Below are 20,912 nucleotides of genomic sequence, written 5' to 3'. Positions count from 1 at the left end.
TATAGAATGTATTGTAGTAAAAAAGATATTACATTGTAAAAATTGTATTTTCCATAAGAAATTGTACAAAATTGTAAAATTTTACTCTTATAAATTTTTATAAATTTAGTACTGTAATTTTCACTAAACCTTTCATTTGGTGGATTTTTATTTTTACTTCCCCGTCTCTCAGAATAACGTCTCGTAGTTCATCTTCGAGAACGATTGCAGTATGATTCATGAAAGAATCATTCTTTTTTGTATCGTGTACATGATATGGACCAAGCTGAATCTTGTACCAACATATTAAGGCATTTGGTAAAGTTTCCCCTTCTTTATTATTTATTTCTCCAAAATTCACAATTGTTTCGGTAGTCTCTGTTTCATTTATTTCTACCAATTTTTGTGCCTCAGACATAATTTCACATGAATATAAACTCGAATTCAAATCAAATATTTGATTGATCTGTTGTAAAATAAACAAATGAAAATAAAAACCAATAAATTTTTCAATTTAAAGTAGACTTTTAAACATGGACTTACCTTAAATTTATTAATATATTCAGCAATTATATAATTTCTACTTTTATTCATTTTATTAGCTATATCATGCCACATATGTAGATCATCTTTGCTATCTTTCAGACTCTGAAGAGAAAAATATATTAATTTTATTGACTTTAGCAAATAAATTCTATATAATTTTATTTTTAAGCTACATTCTAAAACATCCTCTTCAAAGAAAATTTTACTTGATATAATGTAGTATGTTACATATACTATATATTTCAAGAAAAATTTTCCTCAAAAAAGAACATTTTGGAACCTTAATAATCTAGCTTTCTCATAAAATTATATAAATATTATTTTTTAATTATGTACATAGCTAAAAATTTTACATCGTTATACCGTAATAGAAGTACTGAATGAACAAGGTAATTTCTGGAGATTTGCATCTTTTACATAAACCATATTTGGCAAATCTTCGGAGTATACTAATTGTCCCATAAGGAAAATCTTTTCCGGCAACAACACACCATTTGTTTTAAGTAAATTCCTAAAATAATGGATAACAAATATTAATGCTACATAAACACGTCATTTGTTTTAAGCAAATTCTTGAGGCAATGGCTGACAGATTTTAGTACTACATGAAGCAATAAATAAATATTACAATACCTAGAAATTTCATAACAGCTATCTTGATCATCTTTCAATTCACCTTTAATATCAAAATTATGAATAAATATAGAATCTAGAGAAAATAGAATTTCCTCATAATTAGATATCATATGCACTTTCCCTTGTAGCCCACTATCACGTGCTATTTGTTCAATCAGAACACGTAGCGCTGGATTATCAGTTTTGTAATATAAAATTTCGCTATATTTGCATTCTTTTAAAAGAGTTAACCCGTAGATCGGAAAAGGCGAAGTATCCAAAATATACTTTATTTTTCTATTCTCTTGAGTTCTACCAATTTCCATGAGCAATTTAACATAATCGAAGTCATTTAGAAAAGTAATGACTTCTTTTGACAAATGATGTAAAGTTGTATGATTTTCGCTGTATCGTGCATTACTCGCACTATAAGAACATTTCAGTTTGCCCTTCAAGGTTTCTGCTTTTATCGTCAATACATCATCTTTGCTACATTCCGTCGGTATCGTCGGAAAAATAGCGAATTGCCAACAAGACTTTCCATCTGAGGAATCCAGCGTAATCTTCTCATCAAGATGCAACTTGAACCAAGTGACTAAACCATCTATAATACCATTGTATTTACATTTTGCTTGTAACGTTTGCTTTATCCCATCCTTGCAGAATTCGTATAATTCTAATAAAACGTTAAAATTCACATTAAAGAGCACTTGCGGCTCTGTGATATAATTAATTTGAACTTTCTCCAGGTTTTCTGTATCATAATATTCGTCATCTGACAATATAGACACATTGTCAAAGTTTAAGGGACAGTAATTTTTTATTTTATCAAAAACCACTGATGATCTATATCTGATATATTCACATTCAATGGCTGCTGTGTAAACCGTTGCTGCCATAGGTATTATCATGCCATTTAAATCTAAAATGTTCATGTGCACATTAATCATAGATGGTATTACAAGCTCTCCAAACAAGCCAGCGTCAAATGTTTCAGTCACTATTAACTTTACTCTAGAATTGCAGGTATATAATTTTAGTATTAATAAATGCATAATATTGTAATAATTAATGAAAATAAATAATAATTAAAATTCTATATACTGTATTGTGTACATATATATACATACAAACCTTTCTGGAATATCTGCAGGTACTTTAAGATCAAATGACAGTTTTGGTATTAATTTTATGTCAGTCGCATTGTTAGATTCAAATACTTCTTTTGCAATCAGTGTCATTGCTTCAGAACATTCACATGCGTATACTTTTGTGGCTCCAGCATCTTTTGCATACAGACTCAAAAGACCTGTACCAGTCCCAACATCCAACACTGTATCGTAACCCTGATTGATTCTCTTACGTATGGCTTGTTCAAAAGCATTGTTTCTCCGTTTGTCATTGAGCATTGTAAAATGCCACCTATCCACCGCCATACTATACGCATTTTGCAAGTTTCGCTCTGCTGGTAGAAAGTTAACATCAACTTTCAAAGCTCTTTTTAAATATTCTATTGCCCTTATGGGATCGTTATTCCTTTAACAAGTATATGTGGCATTCTATGAGTCTTTTCAATCAAGAATAATAATTATAAAGAATTTATTGTGAGGCAATTGAGAAATAAACATGTTTATAGTATAAAGATTACCTTAACAAGTGTGCTGCAAAATTATTCAGCATACGAGGATTGTTTGGATAGATACCCAAAGAAAATTTGTAGCAATTTACAATATCTGAAAGTTTGTTGTCTTTTGCTAACTGCATTCCATATTCGCCTGAAAATTATTATTTCTATATAAAAAATATCTGCTATAAATATAAATATAAACAGCTATATCTTACACAGCACGTCTGTAAATGTTTCTTCAATTTCAGATCTCCTTGCAGATAGTCCCGCGAAAATAATATAATATCCAAAGGCTTGTCCAACATTTCCAATCCTATCGTATTCTCTGGCTTTTTGCAACGACTCTTCCAGTATCCTATTTACTTCTGCTTGCATTTTGCATCGATTAAATTTTCTCTTTACCTTTTTCGCGCTAATTTTATCGCAATCACTTTGACTTTGAAAAACTTTCAATTGAGTGATATCACATAGGGAGAACAATCGTGTGGATAATTTTAATTATCAGTATTACATATACAACACATGTACTACACATCAAATACGAAATTAACTTAACAATTGTTTACTTCGATTTGTATCACGAGGAAAAAGTCGTCAACTTTCTAAAAAATATGTCGCACCGAGAAGAAGAGAGGGCGCTACCAAATTTTTACCATAAAATGGTAAAAAGGAGAGCGCACGTTCCTAAAAGTATTCACTACAGTGAGGGCGTTGTTAAGTTTTGTCCAATTTTGAAATGTGTTCAACGTGTTGAAATCCGTTACAGAAAATTGAGAATTGCAAATTCTAAATTATAAAATTAAAGTTATGAAAATTTAATTTAATTTTTATTCACAATCTTCAGTCACTAATAAATCTAATTGTGATGTTTTATTACAATTTAATTCTTCAATGAATGGTATTTTACTCTCGATGCGTTCCAAAATTTATCAGAAAATGTTTTGTAACGGCTTCTGCTTGCAAGCATGTGTGAGTGTGCATGTATACTTTAAAATACTAATGGGAAAACCATCTGCCACTAGTACATACTACCACATCGTCGTATAATCGAACCATTCCATATACAGCCAATACAATAAACGTCCAAACATTGATTTGTGACTTTCTTTTTATCAATATCGTAAAAAGGAGCAACATCAGGTTATATGTTAAAAAATCTGAACAGTTATTATTGGCACGCAAATTTATGTTTAATTCGTAGCATATTTGTTATGTAAAACTTCTAGTAAAAAATAAATTTCTTGAACTCTGTTATATATGTTTCCAACTTGCTTTCTCGAATGCGTCTCAATTATCTTTAGTCTACTTTCTTGTTGCAACTTTATAAATATCCAATTAAAAGGAGAAGAAATTAGTTAAATTAGGGATATTTTGCGAATCGTATAGCACATGTTTTAAAAACGGGATTTATTGCTAAAAGTCTAAATCTTTTTTTAATTTTGAAAAAACATGGATCGATCGTAATTTAAGATTCAAATTAACATTCTAAAAGAAATCAATCATTGCAGACTATTTTGTTTTTCAGCTTAGTCAAACTACTTAATTAATTGGATTACTGGTGAACGATATGACATTTTCCAAAAAGTTTTCGAGGTTTAAGAAATCTAAAAAAAAATTCTAATGTACTCTTGTAACATTTAGGAATATATTCGTTCAGTTATATAATCCAAAACGATTTTTAATTTTTTGATGTATATGAATTCGAAACAGAATCGGCAAAATGGGAAAAATCATCTGGGTCAATATGACAGAGGGTTAATAATTATTTAGTATGACGATAAAATTTTATCGATTTTTTCGTCTCGTGTACAATTTATTATACTTCAGCGTAATTTAAAGCCATGACGACGTTAATTTCAATCGAGGACGTGGCTTCCAGCTATCTCGCCAATTCTCTGACGAGCCAGGATATCCTGGCACGCAAGCAACATATATACAATGTATATAACTGTACTCAAATCATCAGACACGGCGCCGAATGCATTCGAGTGAAACTCGAGATGTAATCAGATCATGAAACGTCTGATGTGTTTGCTAGATATAAAGACAACGAATTGTCCAGCGTGAGCACGAGAAATCGTGAAATTATGCGACAAAAAAATCGATCTGCTTGACGAGGCGGCCAAACATCGTTTTCCCTTCGTCGTGGGCGGATTCCCGTTCTGCCAAAAAAAGAAATGATCGGGAAGAAACGATTCGGCCGTGCCTCGGGAAAGACACGGCCCATATATGGTGTAATCGTGCAATTGAGTCACGAAACGTGCACGTTTGTACTCCTTTGCTTGGCGACAGCGAAACGAGATTTCGCCCAAGTTCTATGAGAGCCCATCTCGTTGTTCCCGATTATCTCGCCATCAGGAGATTCCTTAAAGCATCATCGTGGGAAGAAGGCGATAATCGTTTTCTCCACCGAGGAAAAGTAATTTAAGCGTCGCCGGAGATGGCACTACATCGTCTCGCGCGTAGAGAAACTACCGATTAAGCGTGATGAGTGCTGCGGTTCAGCTACCGACCAATCGTCGCGCGGCACAACGTCACCTTTGGCCAATCGGCGCGCGCTGGAACGGTCGATTCCAGCGGGTATAAATTGCGCGGAGTAGGCGCCGCCCGGCCAACAGTCGCTGCTCGCCGATCCGACGTTGCACGTCGTATAGTTGTTAGCAAAAGCTCCATTACTTGCTTTCGCCAACTATCGATCGCCCCGTGGTGGCTATTTCCTAGCTCCGTTTTATAAGAGGACCACGAACGACCCGTAATACAAAATGGTAAGTCGCTTAATTCGCGCGAATCGGCCGATCCTCTCTACGTGTCGGCGTCGCCCGTCTTTCCAGAGACGACGGCCATTTTGTAACTGTTAAACGCCGGCCGGCCGTTACGGCGTTGGCTAAATTTAGATCGCGTTGCCACGCCTTTGTCCGTTATCGCGAAGATTCGTATCGCGTGTCTGATTAATTCTTATTCATTTTTACGCTTATTCGGAGGAAATTGCTGTTCCGTTACGTACTCGAATTTTCCATTCCACGACCTTAATTACGAGCCATTGACCTCGATGTCTTGGCCGTTCTAAAAAATCAATATGCCGCTTAGTCACAGTTGCGTTCATCGATATTAGTCACAGCTCAGTAAAAATCAAGCATGACGTGGTTAAGCCACTTACAATAACGTAGAGTTACAATTGTAAAATATATGGCATAGTTAATTGACTATTTCTATCAACATATATATTAACTTTATTGTTTTTCTTTATTTTTTAAATGAAAAAAAAAAAGAAGTTTAAACTGAAATCAAAGCTAATTATAACATTTATAGTATTGTACAACAGCCTCTAGGTACAATATTAATGTTTGCTTGATTCATTTTAGCGTGAGTGCATCTCAATCCACGTTGGACAGGCCGGTGTACAGATCGGTAATGCCTGCTGGGAGTTGTATTGCCTGGAACATGGCATCCAACCGGACGGTCAGATGCCGTCCGACAAGACTATTGGAGGTGGAGACGACAGTTTCAATACCTTCTTCAGCGAGACTGGTGCTGGCAAGCACGTACCCAGAGCTGTCTTTATCGATTTGGAACCTACTGTAGTCGGTATGTTTATATTCGACATAATTTTCCTTATGAGATTCTTTAATGTTGTTACCCAACACATTTTGCTTATTTGAAATTTTGTACCTACAGATGAGGTTCGCACTGGAACTTACCGTCAGCTCTTCCATCCGGAACAATTGATCACTGGCAAAGAGGATGCTGCAAACAACTATGCTCGTGGTCACTACACGATCGGTAAGGAGATCGTTGATCTCGTGCTGGACCGTATTCGCAAGCTCGCGGACCAATGCACTGGCCTACAGGGATTCCTCATCTTCCACTCGTTCGGCGGTGGCACCGGTTCAGGATTTACGTCCCTCTTGATGGAGCGTTTATCAGTCGACTATGGCAAAAAGTCGAAACTCGAATTCGCCATTTATCCCGCTCCACAGGTCTCCACCGCCGTGGTCGAGCCGTACAACTCCATCCTGACAACGCACACCACGCTTGAGCATTCCGATTGTGCATTTATGGTCGACAATGAGGCTATCTACGACATTTGTCGTCGCAACTTGGACATCGAGAGGCCAACCTATACGAATCTGAATCGCCTGATCGGTCAGATCGTATCGTCGATCACAGCATCTCTGCGATTCGATGGTGCTCTGAACGTCGATCTGACGGAATTCCAGACCAACTTGGTGCCCTACCCAAGAATCCACTTCCCCCTGGTAACATACGCGCCTGTTATCTCGGCTGAGAAGGCTTATCACGAGCAGCTTTCCGTCTCTGAGATTACAAACGCTTGCTTCGAACCGGCTAATCAGATGGTCAAGTGCGACCCGCGTCATGGCAAGTATATGGCGTGCTGCATGCTCTACCGTGGAGACGTTGTACCCAAAGACGTCAACGCGGCCATTGCTACCATCAAGACTAAGCGCACCATTCAGTTCGTCGATTGGTGTCCCACCGGTTTCAAAGTCGGCATCAATTATCAGCCACCGACTGTCGTACCTGGCGGTGACCTCGCCAAGGTCCAGCGCGCCGTCTGCATGCTTTCGAACACCACTGCCATCGCGGAGGCCTGGGCCCGACTAGATCATAAGTTTGATCTGATGTACGCTAAGCGTGCATTCGTTCACTGGTACGTCGGCGAGGGTATGGAAGAAGGAGAGTTCTCCGAGGCGCGTGAAGATCTTGCCGCACTCGAAAAGGATTACGAGGAGGTCGGAATGGATTCCGCAGAAGGCGAGGGCGAAGAGGGCGCCGAGGAGTACTAAGATACAAATATTACTTGCCCTTCTGTCACACGGCTTTGAAATATCTTCATGTGTTTTGAAATAAAATAACTGAATCCCATTTGCAACACAAATTTACGTCTAATCAATACATCTACCTTTTCCTGCTGAAATATGATTAAGTAAATTTTTAATTTCGACTTCGTTTTTTGAATTTCGACTGCGCTAAAAATATCAATTCGTTACTTGCAACACAATATACGAAATATTTTCACGTAACGACTATTTATGATTCTATATTGTAATTAATATAATTGCATAAATTTACCTAGTTTGATTTTTCTAGTAAAATTCATACAAGTTCAAAGGTATGCTTATTACTAGTTATCTCGGTTCGAAATGTGCTACACCCTTCACAAATTAAGATACCTCTTTATATGTATATGAGAAAATGGTAATGAGCATGATACTATTGAAAAAATAATTTGTATATTTTGCAATATTCAGTTTTACAATTTTGCAATTAGACTCATACGTTCATATACAAATATTCACATGATCCTTCAAATTTAATTAAAATTTAACTACATTTGTAAATTTGAATACATTTTTGTAAAAAGATGAATTCTATCTAATTTATATTTATCCATGATCAACTATTTTTCACTATAATCTACTTGACCTTTCAAACACTTTGAAGCATTTTTTGATCAATTCATAAAATTTTTTTGTTTGCATTGGTCAATTAAACGCTTCAAAGCATCGATTTGTAGCATCAAGAACGCAACCTTTAATTCAGTTAAAATCATTTGATGATAAATTTGAAAATCAAATCAAATTTATAATTTAGCAACATTGATTCAATCGTCTTATTCCAATACGAAATTTTCATCACGATAAATGTTTAAAAAGTTATTCAATGATATACATAATGTAAATTTGAAAATCAAATATATAATTTAAGCAACATTGATTTAATCGTCATATTCTAAGACGAAATCTTCATCGTGTATGTATTCTTCATCCTCTGAATAATAATCCAGGTATTCGGCGTGAAAATCGAAATCGTCGTCGTCGTCCAGCTCGTCGGGTATAACTCCGCGATACAACATGTTGAAACACTTGGAGTCTGGATGTCGATAGTGCAAATAAGGCGCTTCGGGATTTAGCTGCGTCCCGCATAGCCAACAGAAGTACGTGCCGCAATGCGAACACGTCATCTTGTTACAGCCATCCGATTTCTAAAACAATTCGCCAAAATATGTGTTAATCACTCGACAAGCATAATTTTATATTTGTGAGATAAGTTTGATTTTTGTACCTCGATTGCAAATTTGCAGTGAGGACAATTGTGACTATTATCGTTAATCCAATTTTCAGACATTGTGGTCTCTATTATCGTTTGAAGCTGTTTCTTGCCGTAATGTTTTTCCATTTCGGCCTTCTTCTCATTGCTGGCTGATTGATATTCGTTCAATAATCGTTGTTTCTCAGCTATTAAGGAACCAATAAAGTATATTAGTACATTATGTAATAAAATTAATTATAACAAAAATTCTAACAATTTTTTTGTTCAGAACAGTAAAAAAAATAATAGCATTGTTATATACAAAATGCCAATATTATTGATAGAATTTAGGTGCATACCTGAACTAATTTTGCAGGGTTCTATCCCATGATAAACCATTTTGCAACGAACGCAGAATGCATATTGACAAACGGGACATCTTGCCATGTTGTCATCAGGATCGCGAGTAACTGGATATTGACAGTGTCGTCTCGGACAGTAAACTATGTCCTTCATAGTATCTAACGTAGTACTTAACAATAAGGAATCATACTTTGAGAACAACTCCGAACTTACCAACTCTTTTACCTACAACAAAGCCAACAGTCAGAAAAGTATTATACAATCAGCATTATACTCAATATAAATTATTGTAATGCGGTGCGAAATAATTACCTGGCCAGGCGTAGCCTCATACTTGCACTTCTCTTCGGGACAGCAAATATTTTGTACATTACCATCTTTGATTTTCACTTCAAAGTAACCTCTGATGCAATCTTTACAGAAAGTGTGAGCGCAAGGCAGAAACTGTGTGCAATGCTCCCCTGATTTGTCGGTGAAGCAGATATTACAAGTGTAAAAATTCTTTTTGAATTCAATTTGCTTTCGTTTCTCATTGTAATCGATCAACATCTGAATGGGATTCCTACCGATCGGGCAGTCTAGAATGGCTCTTTTGTCAATGACACTGGTTTTTTTCGATACGCTTTCTTTGCTGACTTCGCTGTTACATTGCTTGTTACTAGGCTCGTTCGCTTCCTTGTTCGCCGAACCTTGCAATTTCTCTAGCGTTCTCTTATAAGACGTGTACATAGAATCCATGTCTACACGATCTTTTATCTTTAAAAAACTAAGCGTTTTATCCTGGAGGAACTCCATCCATGTGAACAAGATCTCCTGCTTGTTGCTCTCCCACAACGAGTCAAGCTTTCTGCATAACTTAGACAGCACTATCGGGTTTAGCCAAGTGGAGCATAACATAAACATAGGAGCGGACGTGGATGGATAATCCTCCGGCAGCGTGACGTGCAATGTTAAAGGTGGCAGATACGATATCTGCACCTCCTGCGCCAAGTCCGCCTCGTACCTCAAATCCTTGTACGACAAGCGACATTTCGCAGGGAGATTTACAAATATTTTGAAGGTGCATTCGAACCGGCCATTCTCCTCGTGATACGAAAATTCTTCTTCGGTGTAGATGCTTTCCAACGCGGTAACCTCGTCTTTTTGTTTCTCGTAGTCCATCGACTGAAAAACAAAGCCGATTATCCGGTTGTCAAGGGGATAAATTTCTTCTTCTCGAGTAATTAAAAGAATCTCTCGCTTACCAAATCTGGAAGTTTGAGATGTGTTAAACGTGCGTTAGATCTCACGATTAATCGTGATGCACTTTGCGATCTGGCTGTCAAAAACGATACATGTGGACTGTTGCGGATGTTCGAGGGGAGAGGGTTATGCCATTGATTCTCAGAGTAATTTTAGGTTTGTGAAACGGTTGTGTAGAAAATACGAGGATGTCACGCGGACTGTCCAATTTCGACGATCCAACCAAGTGTTAGCGAGATAAAAGCAAAGATCTCGCGTACTTTACCTCGTATAACGTTACGTATAAACACGTAACAAGATTCACGTACCCACGATGACGCTGCGCGTAGCGCTGCACGGGCACTTTAATCTCTAGCTAACTCGAGTGTTGATAATTTTTGCATTCACGATATGATTAAAGGTCAACATGTGACAAGTTATTCGGAAACATTAAATAATATTATTATATTTTATTTAAAAACTAATTTCAAACAATAATAAAATGTTAAATAAATATTATATTAATATTACGACACACGGTATCAAATTAAAATAATATAAACTGTTGAAAAAAATATATATGTATAATATATATATAACATATATATAATATATATATATATATATATTGTATAAAATATATAATATATAATATATATAATAATTGCAATAAAAAAAGAAACAACATCAAATTCCAAGACAAAAAGCAGATTTTTGTAAGAGGTTGTATTTATATTAAATTTTTTATTTTTAGAAAATTTATTGTCTAATTTTTTGGGTATTTTTTTCTCTCGATCGATTGTTGATCTCGTTGATTGTCGAAATTAGTCGAGATATCGATACAGCGTATATGGCGGCGTCCAAGTGGTAAATATTCACATATGCGTTTAACCATGATGTCACATGACATTTTTATTTAACTGCTACAACAACGATGCATAATGTTACAATCGCACTGCCTGTATAATATTGACAAATCAAAGTCGACACGAAAAGGCCGCCGGTTTTCTCGGTTATCGGTCATCGTGATCGCTTATCATTCTCGCGCTCTGCTGACTTTCGAGTGCGCGAGAACCGAAACCGGTGTTCAAACGTGTGTGTTTCGACAATGAACACCGAGGACAAGACGTGGAAAACACTGCTTCCAATATGCGTTAATATGCTAATGTCCGTGTGTGCGTACAGCTTGACGGTTCGCTTAATCCCGAGGATAAAATCCATGTTCGTTAAAGCTAACCTCTACGGCATCGACATGAGCAAGAGGAGCAGTGGACAAATGTGAGTAAAATATCTAAATCCTCGAGCCTCCCGGAAACTGAACCAGTCAGACTCCACGTTTTATACGTTTCTCGATCTTGGTATTGGAGCACATAACTGTAACTTAAATCTCTATTTTTATCTCTCCAAATTGAACAGTTTTTTGAAAGGCTCGTTTGAGTATGAACCTTTCACTATTTTTATAAGTTTCTCTGTCAATTGCTTTATACACGATACTGGTCAGTTTTGGCACACTACCGAGTTTATTTTTGCAGACCGGAGGCGATAGGCGTTGTCACTGGATGCGTGTTTCTCATAACAATGTTTTTATTTATTCCCATGCCGTTTACAGATTGTATATTTAGGAATGTAAACTTTCCACATGACAAGGTACGAAGCTAAGCGTAGCCAATTTTTTTCTCTAATTCTCTGGTTTTATAAAATTAAATTAAGATTAACTAATAACTCTGGAAATAATTTACATCTAAAAATACAAGTTTTAATTGTATTACAATATATTATCTATTATTACATGTAATTTTTAAAATACGTATGTAGATTTATAACAATGTAAAGCGCGAGCTTTCTATTACAGTTTGTTGAGTTTTTGGCTGCGTTACTATCCATATGTTGCATGCTGCTTCTGGGCTTTGCCGACGACGTTTTGGATCTTCGTTGGCGGCACAAACTACTTCTGCCTACTGTAGCATCTTTGCCATTACTGATGGTTTACTATGTTAACTTTAACTCTACAATTATTATTGTACCAAAGCCATTAAGATCGTGGTTTGGTTTCTCGCTGGATCTATGGATCTTCTACTATGTATATATGGGAATGCTGGCAGTGTTTTGTACAAACGCTATAAATATATTAGCCGGGATAAACGGTTTGGAGGTTGGGCAGAGTTTAATCATCGCCACAAGCATTATCATCTTCAACATTGTCGAGTTATTTGGCAGTCAATGGAAGGCACATCAGTTTTCAATATACTTCATGCTGCCCTACACAGCAACTTCTCTCGCATTATTCAAATTTAATTGGTAAGTATATTGAAGAGGAGGATCTTATATAAAATATTACTAATAATGATTATTTGTATTGTAATAATATATAATAATGTACGCACGGAAGGAATTATTTTTTGGATAGGAGTTTTGAATTTTCAAACATGTAAGTTGTATGTATAAACCATTTAACATTTATATTTCGTCAACATAATATTTTAGTGTATAAATTCAGTATAATATTACATTAGTGTATATACAATGAATATTGAGTATGAATTAATATCACAGTCGGGTGCGACCAGTACGTCAGTAGTAATCTAGTTTAGCGTAAAAATTCTCTACCAGCCAGTCGTACTTCCATGTATTATTGAGAATTGTTTCTGGCGCGAAATAGGAATCGCTGGACTTAGAGACTCTTAGAAGACCGGTTTTACCATCTAACCACAGTCCGCTACCTATTAGGTCCTCGACGAACGGCACGTCGATAGTCTTCTCGATATAAATCTCCTTAGACTGGACTTTATTGCGAAGACCGATAATAATGTTTGCGGGCGCCTGGCACAGATTACAGTACCACCCGCCGTAGTGATTCAAATCCCCTATGACTAATCCTAAAATATCTCTCTCGCTGGTGTCTCCGTCCAATTGTTGTCGCAGGACAAGGGAATTGGACTGATAGGCGTTGCGCATCAAACCGACGGTGTAAGCGCCGAGCATGATCGTTGTCTTGAGTGGATGTTGCCAGAAGAAGCCGTATACCGACCATCTTAATCTAAATCCGATGGGCTGAGGCCAACCGTCGTATACCTTGAGGAACATTAATGCTCTGGAATTTAGTATCTGCTCCGGCTCCGTCGTCACGTAGATGTCGTCGTCCCTTAAATTCTGCACCACAGCCCTGATCTTATCCCAGACGTATTTCGATACTGTCCTAGATGGTTTACGAGACTTGGTTGTCACATTGATGTACAAGATCTTTTTTTGCTCCCGCTGCAGCAACCCCTTGGATAGCTTGTGCCGGAAATTATCTTCGGCGTTGTTGAAATCACATATTACAAAAAGGTCTACCACATTGTAGAGTTCCTCCACTATCACCTCGGCGATCGCAGAGTTGTAGTCGCTCAAAAAAAAGGTGTGAATAACGTGCCTAGCGGTTTTGCGACGTTTCAGACTAACGTTCTGCTTCGACGCCATAATCGCCCTCCACACGACTTCTGGTTGTCCACAGTCCAAGCCATGCCAACCTTGATTGCAGATGCATCTTTCCAGATGCTCATTGCTCTTCATCTTACGCTGGTTCACTCCATACTTCCAGCATACGGTATGATTGTATACCTCAAACAGCTTAAACGTCTTGACATCCTTCAGCGTTATCTCTCCATTGATTGTCTGATAAATTGGTGATTTTTTGCGATTGCCCTGATTCACGTGCAGCTCCTTTAATAAGAGAAAATAATTAGTTTTTAAGTATTTCGAACAAAATTGTTTTACATCGTTAATCGCAAATTCGCAGCACCTGCGACGCCTCGAACTTGACGAAACTGACGGATGCGCGAGTCGTTGACGCAGCTAATTCGGCCGGCGGGGTTGTGGCGACATAGATCATAACAATCAGAACTTGCAAGACCAATAGAGTATACAGCAACGCCAGCTTTCCATCCAGACGGACCTGCATGGCATCGATCCCTACGCCTCAGATTGTTCAATTTTTCATCTTACGTTCCTGAAGAGAAGTCTTGCTAGTTGTCTGAGACATCTTCGTTGAAATTACAGTCTCATGAGTATCATCTGAGAATATAATCAGTAACTTAAATTACATTTTTAAATTTTCAATTTTTTTCTAGGATCTATAATACTCTCTATATTCTTGCGCGCATTTCTGAAGCCCACTCTATACGATTTATAATAATTTAGAATACAGGATTTGAAATTCTATTTATAACTTTTCCTGCCGTGTAAGCCAGAGAACAAATAATCGAAGTATAAAATATTAAAGTACATACATTCTACATACATATAAAAAAAAAGAAATTTATCCTGAAAACCGACGGGGATTATAGATCGTCTCAAGTGGACTTTAACATGAAAGATTCGTTGACCTCATTTCTCGACACGACGTTTCTCATATTTCTCATATATATCTGTGATACGTCATTCACGTGATATTTTTTTTTTAGTCATGCGAGCTGAACAGAATCGTTGCCGATCCGCTGCATTGCAGGAAACGTGTATCGCTCGCCAATCGGATTCCGCGCGAGTTGAACGTCCCGGCAATCTCCACCCCGCACGCGTGTTATTACCCACAATATTACGTAATAAAGCGTCGCTCACAATGTGGTTCAACGATGACGACGATGCCTTCGATGATGATCTCACCCCGTGACGTTCGTATGGTGACGTCACCGCGGTGCAACGTGCCATTTAACTCGTGGTATCCGTTGATCGCCAAATGCGCCGATTCTTCGTCGGCTTTCACAGTGACTACAGGATCGGCGACCGGCGATGCGCGACACCGCGCATATACCTCTAGTCTCGTCGATAGTCGCTGCCTGACTCAGGCTGACTGGCTGTAGCGGGGGAATGGGGAGGAAGGACGCCCCCCTCGAGATCCAGGTGCACCTTCTGTCTCCCTCCCCTCCTCCCTACCCCTCTGGCCGGGCAACGGCGCGTACCGCGACGACGTGAAAAACCACGCCCGAGCACCGCAGCAGCCGGCGATTCCGCCCGCGTCGTGCTCGTCGACGAACACACTCTCGCCGATCGCGACTATTCGCCGGGCGCACGCGTCTTACGGCGTCTCGTCAAACTGTATCTATGCGCCACTCCTCCGGCCCATGTTGAAATGCATGAGTAATCCTTCCTGCGGATGGACCCGCCCATGAGTCAGAAAGTGGATCATTAATCCGAGAATTAGTTAGATTCAAGAAGCAGTGGTTCTCTTCGTAGTCGAGAAACGGTCTATAGGCTCACGCGTTTGTAGTCATTATGATGGCCCCTGGGTCCTTGCTCACAGTCGCGAGGAAATAGCGCTCGATTCCCCTTCCAAGCGATGCTCTACACATGTTTTGCACATGTTTATGATGTCCTATATTTGTACTGAAAAAAAATTTAAAACAAGGTAAAGCAAAAGAAATATAATGCACAAATAGAGGGTGTTTAAATGACATAATAATCCTTTCTGTAATTTGTATATGTGTAAATATTATATATAATTTGTAATTTATTAATGTATTTTATTATATACATGCATATATTTAATTTATAATACATATTAATTTATTATTATTACATGTTACGGGATTATGTCGAGATAAAGGAATACTTTGTTTAAGGTATCCATCGCAGGTTTTCGTGGGCGACACGTTTTGCTACTTGTCGGGAATGACTTTCGCCGTCGTCGGTATCCTAGGCCACTTTAGCAAGACGACCCTGTTATTTTTTATCCCGCAGATACTGAATTTCATATACAGCGTGCCGCAATTATTTCATCTTGTGCCATGTCCTAGGCATAGATTACCAAAGTAAGTTTCAAAAATGAAACAATTTTTCGTCAGAAGAGTATCGCACATTGCAAGATTTTCAATCATAATATAAGTGCATTTTATCTACAGGTATAATGAAAAAACGGATGAATTGGAGCCGAGTATAACTGCATTTCGCAGATCTGAACTTAATATACTTGGTATAGTAATATAGTTTATTTTATAAGAAACAAATTACTCATATTGTTTAGAATGATATTTTACTTCATTAGGAAGGTTACTGATATGGATACTGAAAACGTTAAAATTGATAAAATGGCAAGAAGACAAGGAAGGCATCATGATTTGCAATAATCTAACTTTGATTAATTTTGTACTGATCAAGGCCGGTTCATTGAGAGAACCAACATTGACGTCAATTTTACTAATAATTCAGGTAGCTTTTTTAAAAATGCATTTTAATGATATAAAATATAAAATATAAAAATTAATATTTTTCAGGTTATCTGCAGTATAATGGCTTTTGTTATAAGATATCCTCTGGCTTCCATCTTTTATGATGTTTAAGTAAATGCAAGAATATAGAAATATATCACAATTGTAAGGAATTATCTGCAACTTATTACTTATTATCAGTACGATATCGTAATTCCTTTTCTTCCCTCTCATAGAATTTTAAAACTACATTATAAATTTTAAAGGGCATCAAATTTTTATAATTTTATCATAAAGTATATTACAAATATTTATTTGATTAATACATGATTTTCTGCACATGATCAAATAAGGAATAACCATAAAATAGCTTCTGTACAAGTTTTATACAAACTTTGTATACAATTCGAAAATAATTATCTAAAAAGATAATTTTGTCAATCATTGATAATAGGCTGTTTTTAACATGTAAAATATTCCCTAAAGAATTCTAAATAAAATTGATAAATATTTTCTCCTTTAGAAGGTAAAACATTGGTGATTATAATCACAAAATTACTTAAAGGACATAACAAATTTTAACATTTACGCAAACAAAGTTACAAAATAAAACTTGAGCAATTCTAAATAGTAATTTATAAACTTAAGCTGCTAACAAATACTTTAAAGCTTTGATAACTATCTATGATAACTACTATATATCACTAACATTTTTTGTGTAAATCATCAAATGCAGTTGGAAACAAAGTTATAAACTTAACTTTCAATAATGCAAACATGATATAATAATGCAAACTGGTATAATATTGCTTCAATTTTTGGGATATCTTATATGATATCATGTTGCGTGAAGATTGATGTGCTAACATGAAATTTGATTGACTTGTAGTTTAGTAACAGTGGTCTTTTATTTTTAATTTTTTAGTAATTTAGAACATGGTCAGCATGATTCGACATGAATCGAGAAGGCCGAATAACATCCATACCTAATCGATTCTTTATATTAAGTTGTGTTTTTGCAGCATCTCTTAAGCTGTATATATGTGTCAGTTCCATAAACGTACGACATAACATTAGAGCCTTGTCAAATAATTTTATTGCTTCTTCTATGTTTCCTCTAGAAGAAAAAAAAAGATTCAGAATATTTTCATTAAAATATCTTCATATTCTTTATGCAAGTCGCGTACGTGATTGCGGTTGACTATTAAGTTTTCAACTTATGGTAATTATTAAAAATAATTACATTGGAAGCATACCTTTGCACTTCGATACTACCTAACGATTCATAAGCAAGCTCGCACTTTTCATCCAGTTCTATCGCTTTATTAATGTATTCCACAGTTTTGTCGACATTACCGTTCCACTGCAATTGCAATAAACCTCTGTGCACATAGACAGTTGCGTTCTCTGGATCTTTCTCTATTGCTTTGGCAAAATAAGCATCAGCCTTTTGATATTCTTGAGTTTCGCACATCATCTATAGTGATTATTGAAAATTTTATCAATAAAAATGTGTACAACACAATAATTTTTCATTTATTTCTTTTTTAATTTAAATCACTTTCTAAAAAAGAAAAAAAATTATAAGTCACTGTACATACCTGAGCATACATTATATAAGAATATGTACATTCAGGGGGATCTGGATACTTTTCGAAAGCTCTTTCAAAGTCTCTCACAGCCGCTTCGGCTAATCCATGTTCCCTATTGAACATCGCAAAATGATAATCCGTGTAACATTTTTGCACGTATGCTATGCCAAAGTTTGGATTGTATTCAACAGCCTTTTCAAAATCGCGTTTAGCTTCGTCTATTCTGTTCATGAGCAAATTTACCTGAATTGATAAAGTAGTATCGTTATCTATTATTATGTAGTTTTATACAAGTATACCTTTTGTTATATATGGAATAGGAAAAATATACTTCATTTAATAAGTATAATACCTGTCCTCTATGATGGTAGATATCGCTATAACTTGGATTCATCTTAATAGCCAATTCAAAGTCCTTGAAAGTCATTTCCGTATCCTCGAGTTGCATGTGTAAGGCTGCTCTCTTTATCAGAGAGTTTATCTTAACATCATCGGACGTATCTTCACTGTTCAATATACTTTCGAAATCTTCCAATGCGACAGTGTGTTTGCCCAACAATAAATAAAATGTAGCTCGTAATAACAACACCTCAATTCTAGACGAAGGTAACATATTGAATTCAGGTCTTTTAATAATTTCTGTGCACAGTGGTATTATATCATCATACTCCGTGTCTTTTAACGCTTGTAATGGTTTCTTGAAAAATCTGATAATGAAATCATAAATATTACATTAAACACTAAACATCATAATTACAAAAAAATTTAAGCTCTATACTTACTCTGGAATATTTTCTGGATGTTGAAGCCTAGTGAACACTGGATCATTAGGAAAAGATATAATGTAAGTTTTAATAAAATGTTTACTTGGCATTATAAAGTCTTTGTTTGCCAAATTTTCCTGGGCATGTTGTTTCCCTGAAAATAATTTTTACTTTGAGTTACTAAATTTTTCTATTTTTCTCATAATTTTTGTTCTTGTTTGAATAGCATTTTATTTAGTGCTGTTTCAACCAAATACTTTTGACATACAACTCACCAAGCTTTTCCAAGATTTTATCTGCCATTGTGAGAGAAGTCTGATTAGAAAAATTTTCAAGAATACATGCAATAGTCACATCCTCCAAAGCAGCTTCCAACTCTCCTATTTCCTTCAGAGCACGTGCTCGACGTAGCAAAGCTTTTGCATATTTTGGGTTTAATTCTAATGCTTTTGTACAGTCTGCCTTTACAGCACTATATTTTTTCTGAAAGTCACAATTGTGTAAACAGTGATATTTATATCAGTTAACAATCAACAGGTGCCAAATTGTTATCATTAAATCAGTGTTATCAATTTTATTATTACCAATTGCTCATATGCAGCCGCTCTATTTTGATAAAAAGTTGCTAGGTCCTCCACTTTCTCTTTTGGACAAATGTCAATTGCTTTATTATATCTAGCAATAGCTTCATCATATTTTCCTGCTTTGAAATGTACATTTCCTTCATTCTTATACTTTTGCGCCTTTTGTAAAGGAGTCTAAAATGAAAGAGTTTAGGTTAGTCATAAAAATACTATCTTCTTGCAATCTACAATAATTTAAAAGTATAAATGCCACTATGGAATAAACACTATAAATTATTTCATTGAAGTTTTAAAAAAGATAAATATATATACTAAAGAAGTCTCAATCAAAGAAAATCCATTTATCATGTGTAAATTACAAAGTTACTCATAAAGTTTGGCATTGTATACTGGCAATATTATTCACTAAATATTATGTGATAACAGCTTATCAAAAGTACAATTATGGCTACAGATGATAACAGGGGAAGTATATAAGTTTATCAGCCATAATGTTCCTTAGTTAACTAAAAGGCATAAACATGACGTTGAGATAAGCATAAGATATCTTCTTTTTTTTTTCTTAATTGTGGACAAATGGATTTTCGCAATCTGTTAGGCACTTTTAGACAAGGCAGGCGATCTCAACCTCCGATTCGGCTGCAGGAGAAGGCACTTTGCAATCGCCGTCGATGGAGATCTGCTTGTCGGCGGGCGCGCCGTTCTCCCTGGCCGCCGCGCCGCTCCTAAACCTGTCGCGTTCCGGCTTGTCTACCTTACTACTGCTGCTACTGTTTTTGTTCCTGTAGTACATGTAGCCGAGGCCGAGGGCAACCGGCGCTCCAACCACTAGGGCAAGCTGCCATTTCGGTATCGGGCTGCTGCCACTCGAGGTCATTCCTACGACCGGGGGAATCGTTAACCGCACGCGGACGGCTCCACCGGAATCGCGACGAGGAGGCTAGAGCGAGGTTGGCGTGAGATCGTGAGGCTGCGATGGCACGAGGTAACACGTGGTTCAGACGATGATCATGCAGACTACTCCTGCGATCCCGTTGCGTTGCGAATGATTTTCCTCAACCGTCCTCGAGTCCTCGAACTCCTCTGAACTCCTCGGTATCGACGATCAATCACGATCAATCACGATACGCGCCTGGATACGCCGGATACGCGGCTATGGCTATCGCGTGAACTTGAAAGATTCGATGTTCAGCAGCGCCCTCTTGACAAATATAGAAAGAAGACAAATTGGTGATTTCGATCAGAGACTAGAGAGGAACCTGAAGGCGCCATGCCGGCTTTTTACATATAACGCTTCTTCGAAACTCCCGTACATTAGCGACGCACTCCATTCTGGCCGGAATGTAAACTAAAAGTCACATCCATTTTGCGACCCGCCGTTAAAAACA

General features: G+C 36.8%; 6 protein-coding genes across 11 annotated transcripts; 2 read left to right on the top strand and 4 right to left on the bottom strand.

The window, feature by feature from the left end:
• Nucleotides 1-11: 11 nt before the first annotated feature.
• Nucleotides 12-3,401, bottom strand: LOC105204607 (protein arginine N-methyltransferase 9). Of its 4 annotated transcripts, none has more exons than XM_011173748.3 (7): nucleotides 2,983-3,401; nucleotides 2,789-2,915; nucleotides 2,275-2,676; nucleotides 1,159-2,154; nucleotides 889-1,036; nucleotides 523-627; nucleotides 12-445 (listed from the first exon to the last, which is right to left on the bottom strand). In XM_011173748.3, the coding sequence occupies exons 1-7, from the start codon at nucleotides 3,140-3,142 to the stop codon at nucleotides 98-100; spliced, it is 2,286 nt and encodes a 761-aa protein (XP_011172050.1). In that variant the 5' UTR covers nucleotides 3,143-3,401; the 3' UTR covers nucleotides 12-97. The 4 variants fall into 4 exon arrangements, with proteins under 4 accessions (XP_011172050.1, XP_011172051.1, XP_011172052.1 ...); XM_011173749.3 differs by having other exon boundaries at nucleotides 2,275-2,707; nucleotides 2,983-3,091; XM_011173750.3 differs by lacking the exon at nucleotides 2,983-3,401 and having other exon boundaries at nucleotides 2,275-2,602.
• Nucleotides 3,402-5,328: 1,927 nt separating this feature from the next.
• On the top strand, nucleotides 5,329-7,664 carry LOC105204606 (tubulin alpha-1 chain). Its single transcript, XM_011173747.3, has 3 exons — nucleotides 5,329-5,532; nucleotides 6,130-6,352; nucleotides 6,443-7,664. The coding sequence occupies exons 1-3, from the start codon at nucleotides 5,530-5,532 to the stop codon at nucleotides 7,570-7,572; spliced, it is 1,356 nt and encodes a 451-aa protein (XP_011172049.1). The 5' UTR covers nucleotides 5,329-5,529; the 3' UTR covers nucleotides 7,573-7,664.
• A 335-nt stretch (nucleotides 7,665-7,999) lies between these two features.
• On the bottom strand, nucleotides 8,000-10,822 carry LOC105204604 (E3 ubiquitin-protein ligase RNF14). Its single transcript, XM_011173746.3, has 5 exons — nucleotides 10,426-10,822; nucleotides 9,494-10,345; nucleotides 9,178-9,406; nucleotides 8,852-9,024; nucleotides 8,000-8,771 (listed from the first exon to the last, which is right to left on the bottom strand). The coding sequence occupies exons 2-5, from the start codon at nucleotides 10,340-10,342 to the stop codon at nucleotides 8,505-8,507; spliced, it is 1,518 nt and encodes a 505-aa protein (XP_011172048.1). The 5' UTR covers nucleotides 10,343-10,345; nucleotides 10,426-10,822; the 3' UTR covers nucleotides 8,000-8,504.
• Nucleotides 10,823-11,219: 397 nt separating this feature from the next.
• LOC105204602 (UDP-N-acetylglucosamine--dolichyl-phosphate N-acetylglucosaminephosphotransferase) lies at nucleotides 11,220-16,757 on the top strand. The gene is made up of 7 exons (XM_011173743.3): nucleotides 11,220-11,680; nucleotides 11,935-12,049; nucleotides 12,255-12,700; nucleotides 16,000-16,188; nucleotides 16,279-16,349; nucleotides 16,422-16,585; nucleotides 16,651-16,757. Exons 1-7 carry the CDS (start codon nucleotides 11,511-11,513, stop codon nucleotides 16,714-16,716), a joined length of 1,221 nt encoding a protein of 406 aa, XP_011172045.1. The 5' UTR covers nucleotides 11,220-11,510; the 3' UTR covers nucleotides 16,717-16,757.
• Nucleotides 12,836-15,803, bottom strand: LOC105204601 (beta-1,4-mannosyl-glycoprotein 4-beta-N-acetylglucosaminyltransferase). 2 transcript variants are annotated; one of them, XM_011173741.3, is made up of 3 exons: nucleotides 14,999-15,803; nucleotides 14,184-14,455; nucleotides 12,836-14,104 (listed from the first exon to the last, which is right to left on the bottom strand). In XM_011173741.3, the coding sequence occupies exons 2-3, from the start codon at nucleotides 14,340-14,342 to the stop codon at nucleotides 12,974-12,976; spliced, it is 1,290 nt and encodes a 429-aa protein (XP_011172043.1). In that variant the 5' UTR covers nucleotides 14,343-14,455; nucleotides 14,999-15,803; the 3' UTR covers nucleotides 12,836-12,973. The 2 variants fall into 2 exon arrangements, with proteins under 2 accessions (XP_011172043.1, XP_039302372.1); XM_039446438.1 differs by lacking the exon at nucleotides 14,999-15,803 and having other exon boundaries at nucleotides 14,184-14,473.
• On the bottom strand, nucleotides 16,034-20,763 carry LOC105204603 (mitochondrial import receptor subunit TOM70). Of its 2 annotated transcripts, XM_011173745.3 has the most exons (9): nucleotides 20,153-20,763; nucleotides 19,525-19,698; nucleotides 19,216-19,423; nucleotides 18,959-19,094; nucleotides 18,529-18,883; nucleotides 18,186-18,419; nucleotides 17,841-18,061; nucleotides 17,571-17,701; nucleotides 16,034-16,169 (listed from the first exon to the last, which is right to left on the bottom strand). In XM_011173745.3, exons 1-9 carry the CDS (start codon nucleotides 20,399-20,401, stop codon nucleotides 16,153-16,155), a joined length of 1,725 nt encoding a protein of 574 aa, XP_011172047.1. In that variant the 5' UTR covers nucleotides 20,402-20,763; the 3' UTR covers nucleotides 16,034-16,152. The 2 variants fall into 2 exon arrangements, with proteins under 2 accessions (XP_011172047.1, XP_011172046.1); XM_011173744.3 differs by lacking the exon at nucleotides 16,034-16,169 and having other exon boundaries at nucleotides 16,877-17,701; nucleotides 20,153-20,762.
• Nucleotides 20,764-20,912: the final 149 nt, after the last annotated feature.

This window comes from Solenopsis invicta, chromosome 3 (genome assembly GCF_016802725.1).
Source record: "Solenopsis invicta isolate M01_SB chromosome 3, UNIL_Sinv_3.0, whole genome shotgun sequence".
Taxonomy (NCBI): Eukaryota; Metazoa; Arthropoda; class Insecta; order Hymenoptera; family Formicidae; genus Solenopsis; species Solenopsis invicta.
Note: the sequence above shows the minus strand (reverse complement) of the source record. Positions and strands in the feature narration are given on the sequence as shown.

Excerpts from the sequence above, each read along its gene's own strand:
- LOC105204607 (XM_011173748.3), bottom strand. The coding sequence starts at position 3,142 with ATGCAAGCAGAAGTAAATAGGATACTGGAAGAGTCGTTGCAAAAAGCC. Across the intron at positions 2,916-2,982 it reads AACATTTACAGACGTGCTGT|GCGAATATGGAATGCAGTTA; the intron begins GTAAGATATAGC and ends AATAATTTTCAG. Across the intron at positions 628-888 it reads CATTCAGTACTTCTATTACG|AGTCTGAAAGATAGCAAAGA; the intron begins GTATAACGATGT and ends TTTTCTCTTCAG.
- LOC105204606 (XM_011173747.3), top strand. Across the intron at positions 6,353-6,442 it reads TTTGGAACCTACTGTAGTCG|ATGAGGTTCGCACTGGAACT; the intron begins GTATGTTTATAT and ends TTGTACCTACAG.
- LOC105204604 (XM_011173746.3), bottom strand. The coding sequence starts at position 10,342 with ATGGACTACGAGAAACAAAAAGACGAGGTTACCGCGTTGGAAAGCATC. Across the intron at positions 9,025-9,177 it reads ACCCTGCAAAATTAGTTCAG|CTGAGAAACAACGATTATTG; the intron begins GTATGCACCTAA and ends GTTCCTTAATAG. Across the intron at positions 8,772-8,851 it reads ACTGCAAATTTGCAATCGAG|AAATCGGATGGCTGTAACAA; the intron begins GTACAAAAATCA and ends GAATTGTTTTAG.
- LOC105204602 (XM_011173743.3), top strand. The coding sequence starts at position 11,511 with ATGAACACCGAGGACAAGACGTGGAAAACACTGCTTCCAATATGCGTT. Across the intron at positions 12,701-15,999 it reads GCATTATTCAAATTTAATTG|GTATCCATCGCAGGTTTTCG; the intron begins GTAAGTATATTG and ends ACTTTGTTTAAG. Across the intron at positions 16,586-16,650 it reads CAATTTTACTAATAATTCAG|GTTATCTGCAGTATAATGGC; the intron begins GTAGCTTTTTTA and ends AATATTTTTCAG.
- LOC105204601 (XM_011173741.3), bottom strand. The coding sequence starts at position 14,342 with ATGCAGGTCCGTCTGGATGGAAAGCTGGCGTTGCTGTATACTCTATTG. Across the intron at positions 14,105-14,183 it reads TCAAGTTCGAGGCGTCGCAG|GAGCTGCACGTGAATCAGGG; the intron begins GTGCTGCGAATT and ends CTCTTATTAAAG.
- LOC105204603 (XM_011173744.3), bottom strand. The coding sequence starts at position 20,401 with ATGACCTCGAGTGGCAGCAGCCCGATACCGAAATGGCAGCTTGCCCTA. Across the intron at positions 19,424-19,524 it reads CGGCTGCATATGAGCAATTG|AAAAAATATAGTGCTGTAAA; the intron begins GTAATAATAAAA and ends TGTGACTTTCAG. Across the intron at positions 18,884-18,958 it reads CATCCAGAAAATATTCCAGA|ATTTTTCAAGAAACCATTAC; the intron begins GTAAGTATAGAG and ends TTTCATTATCAG.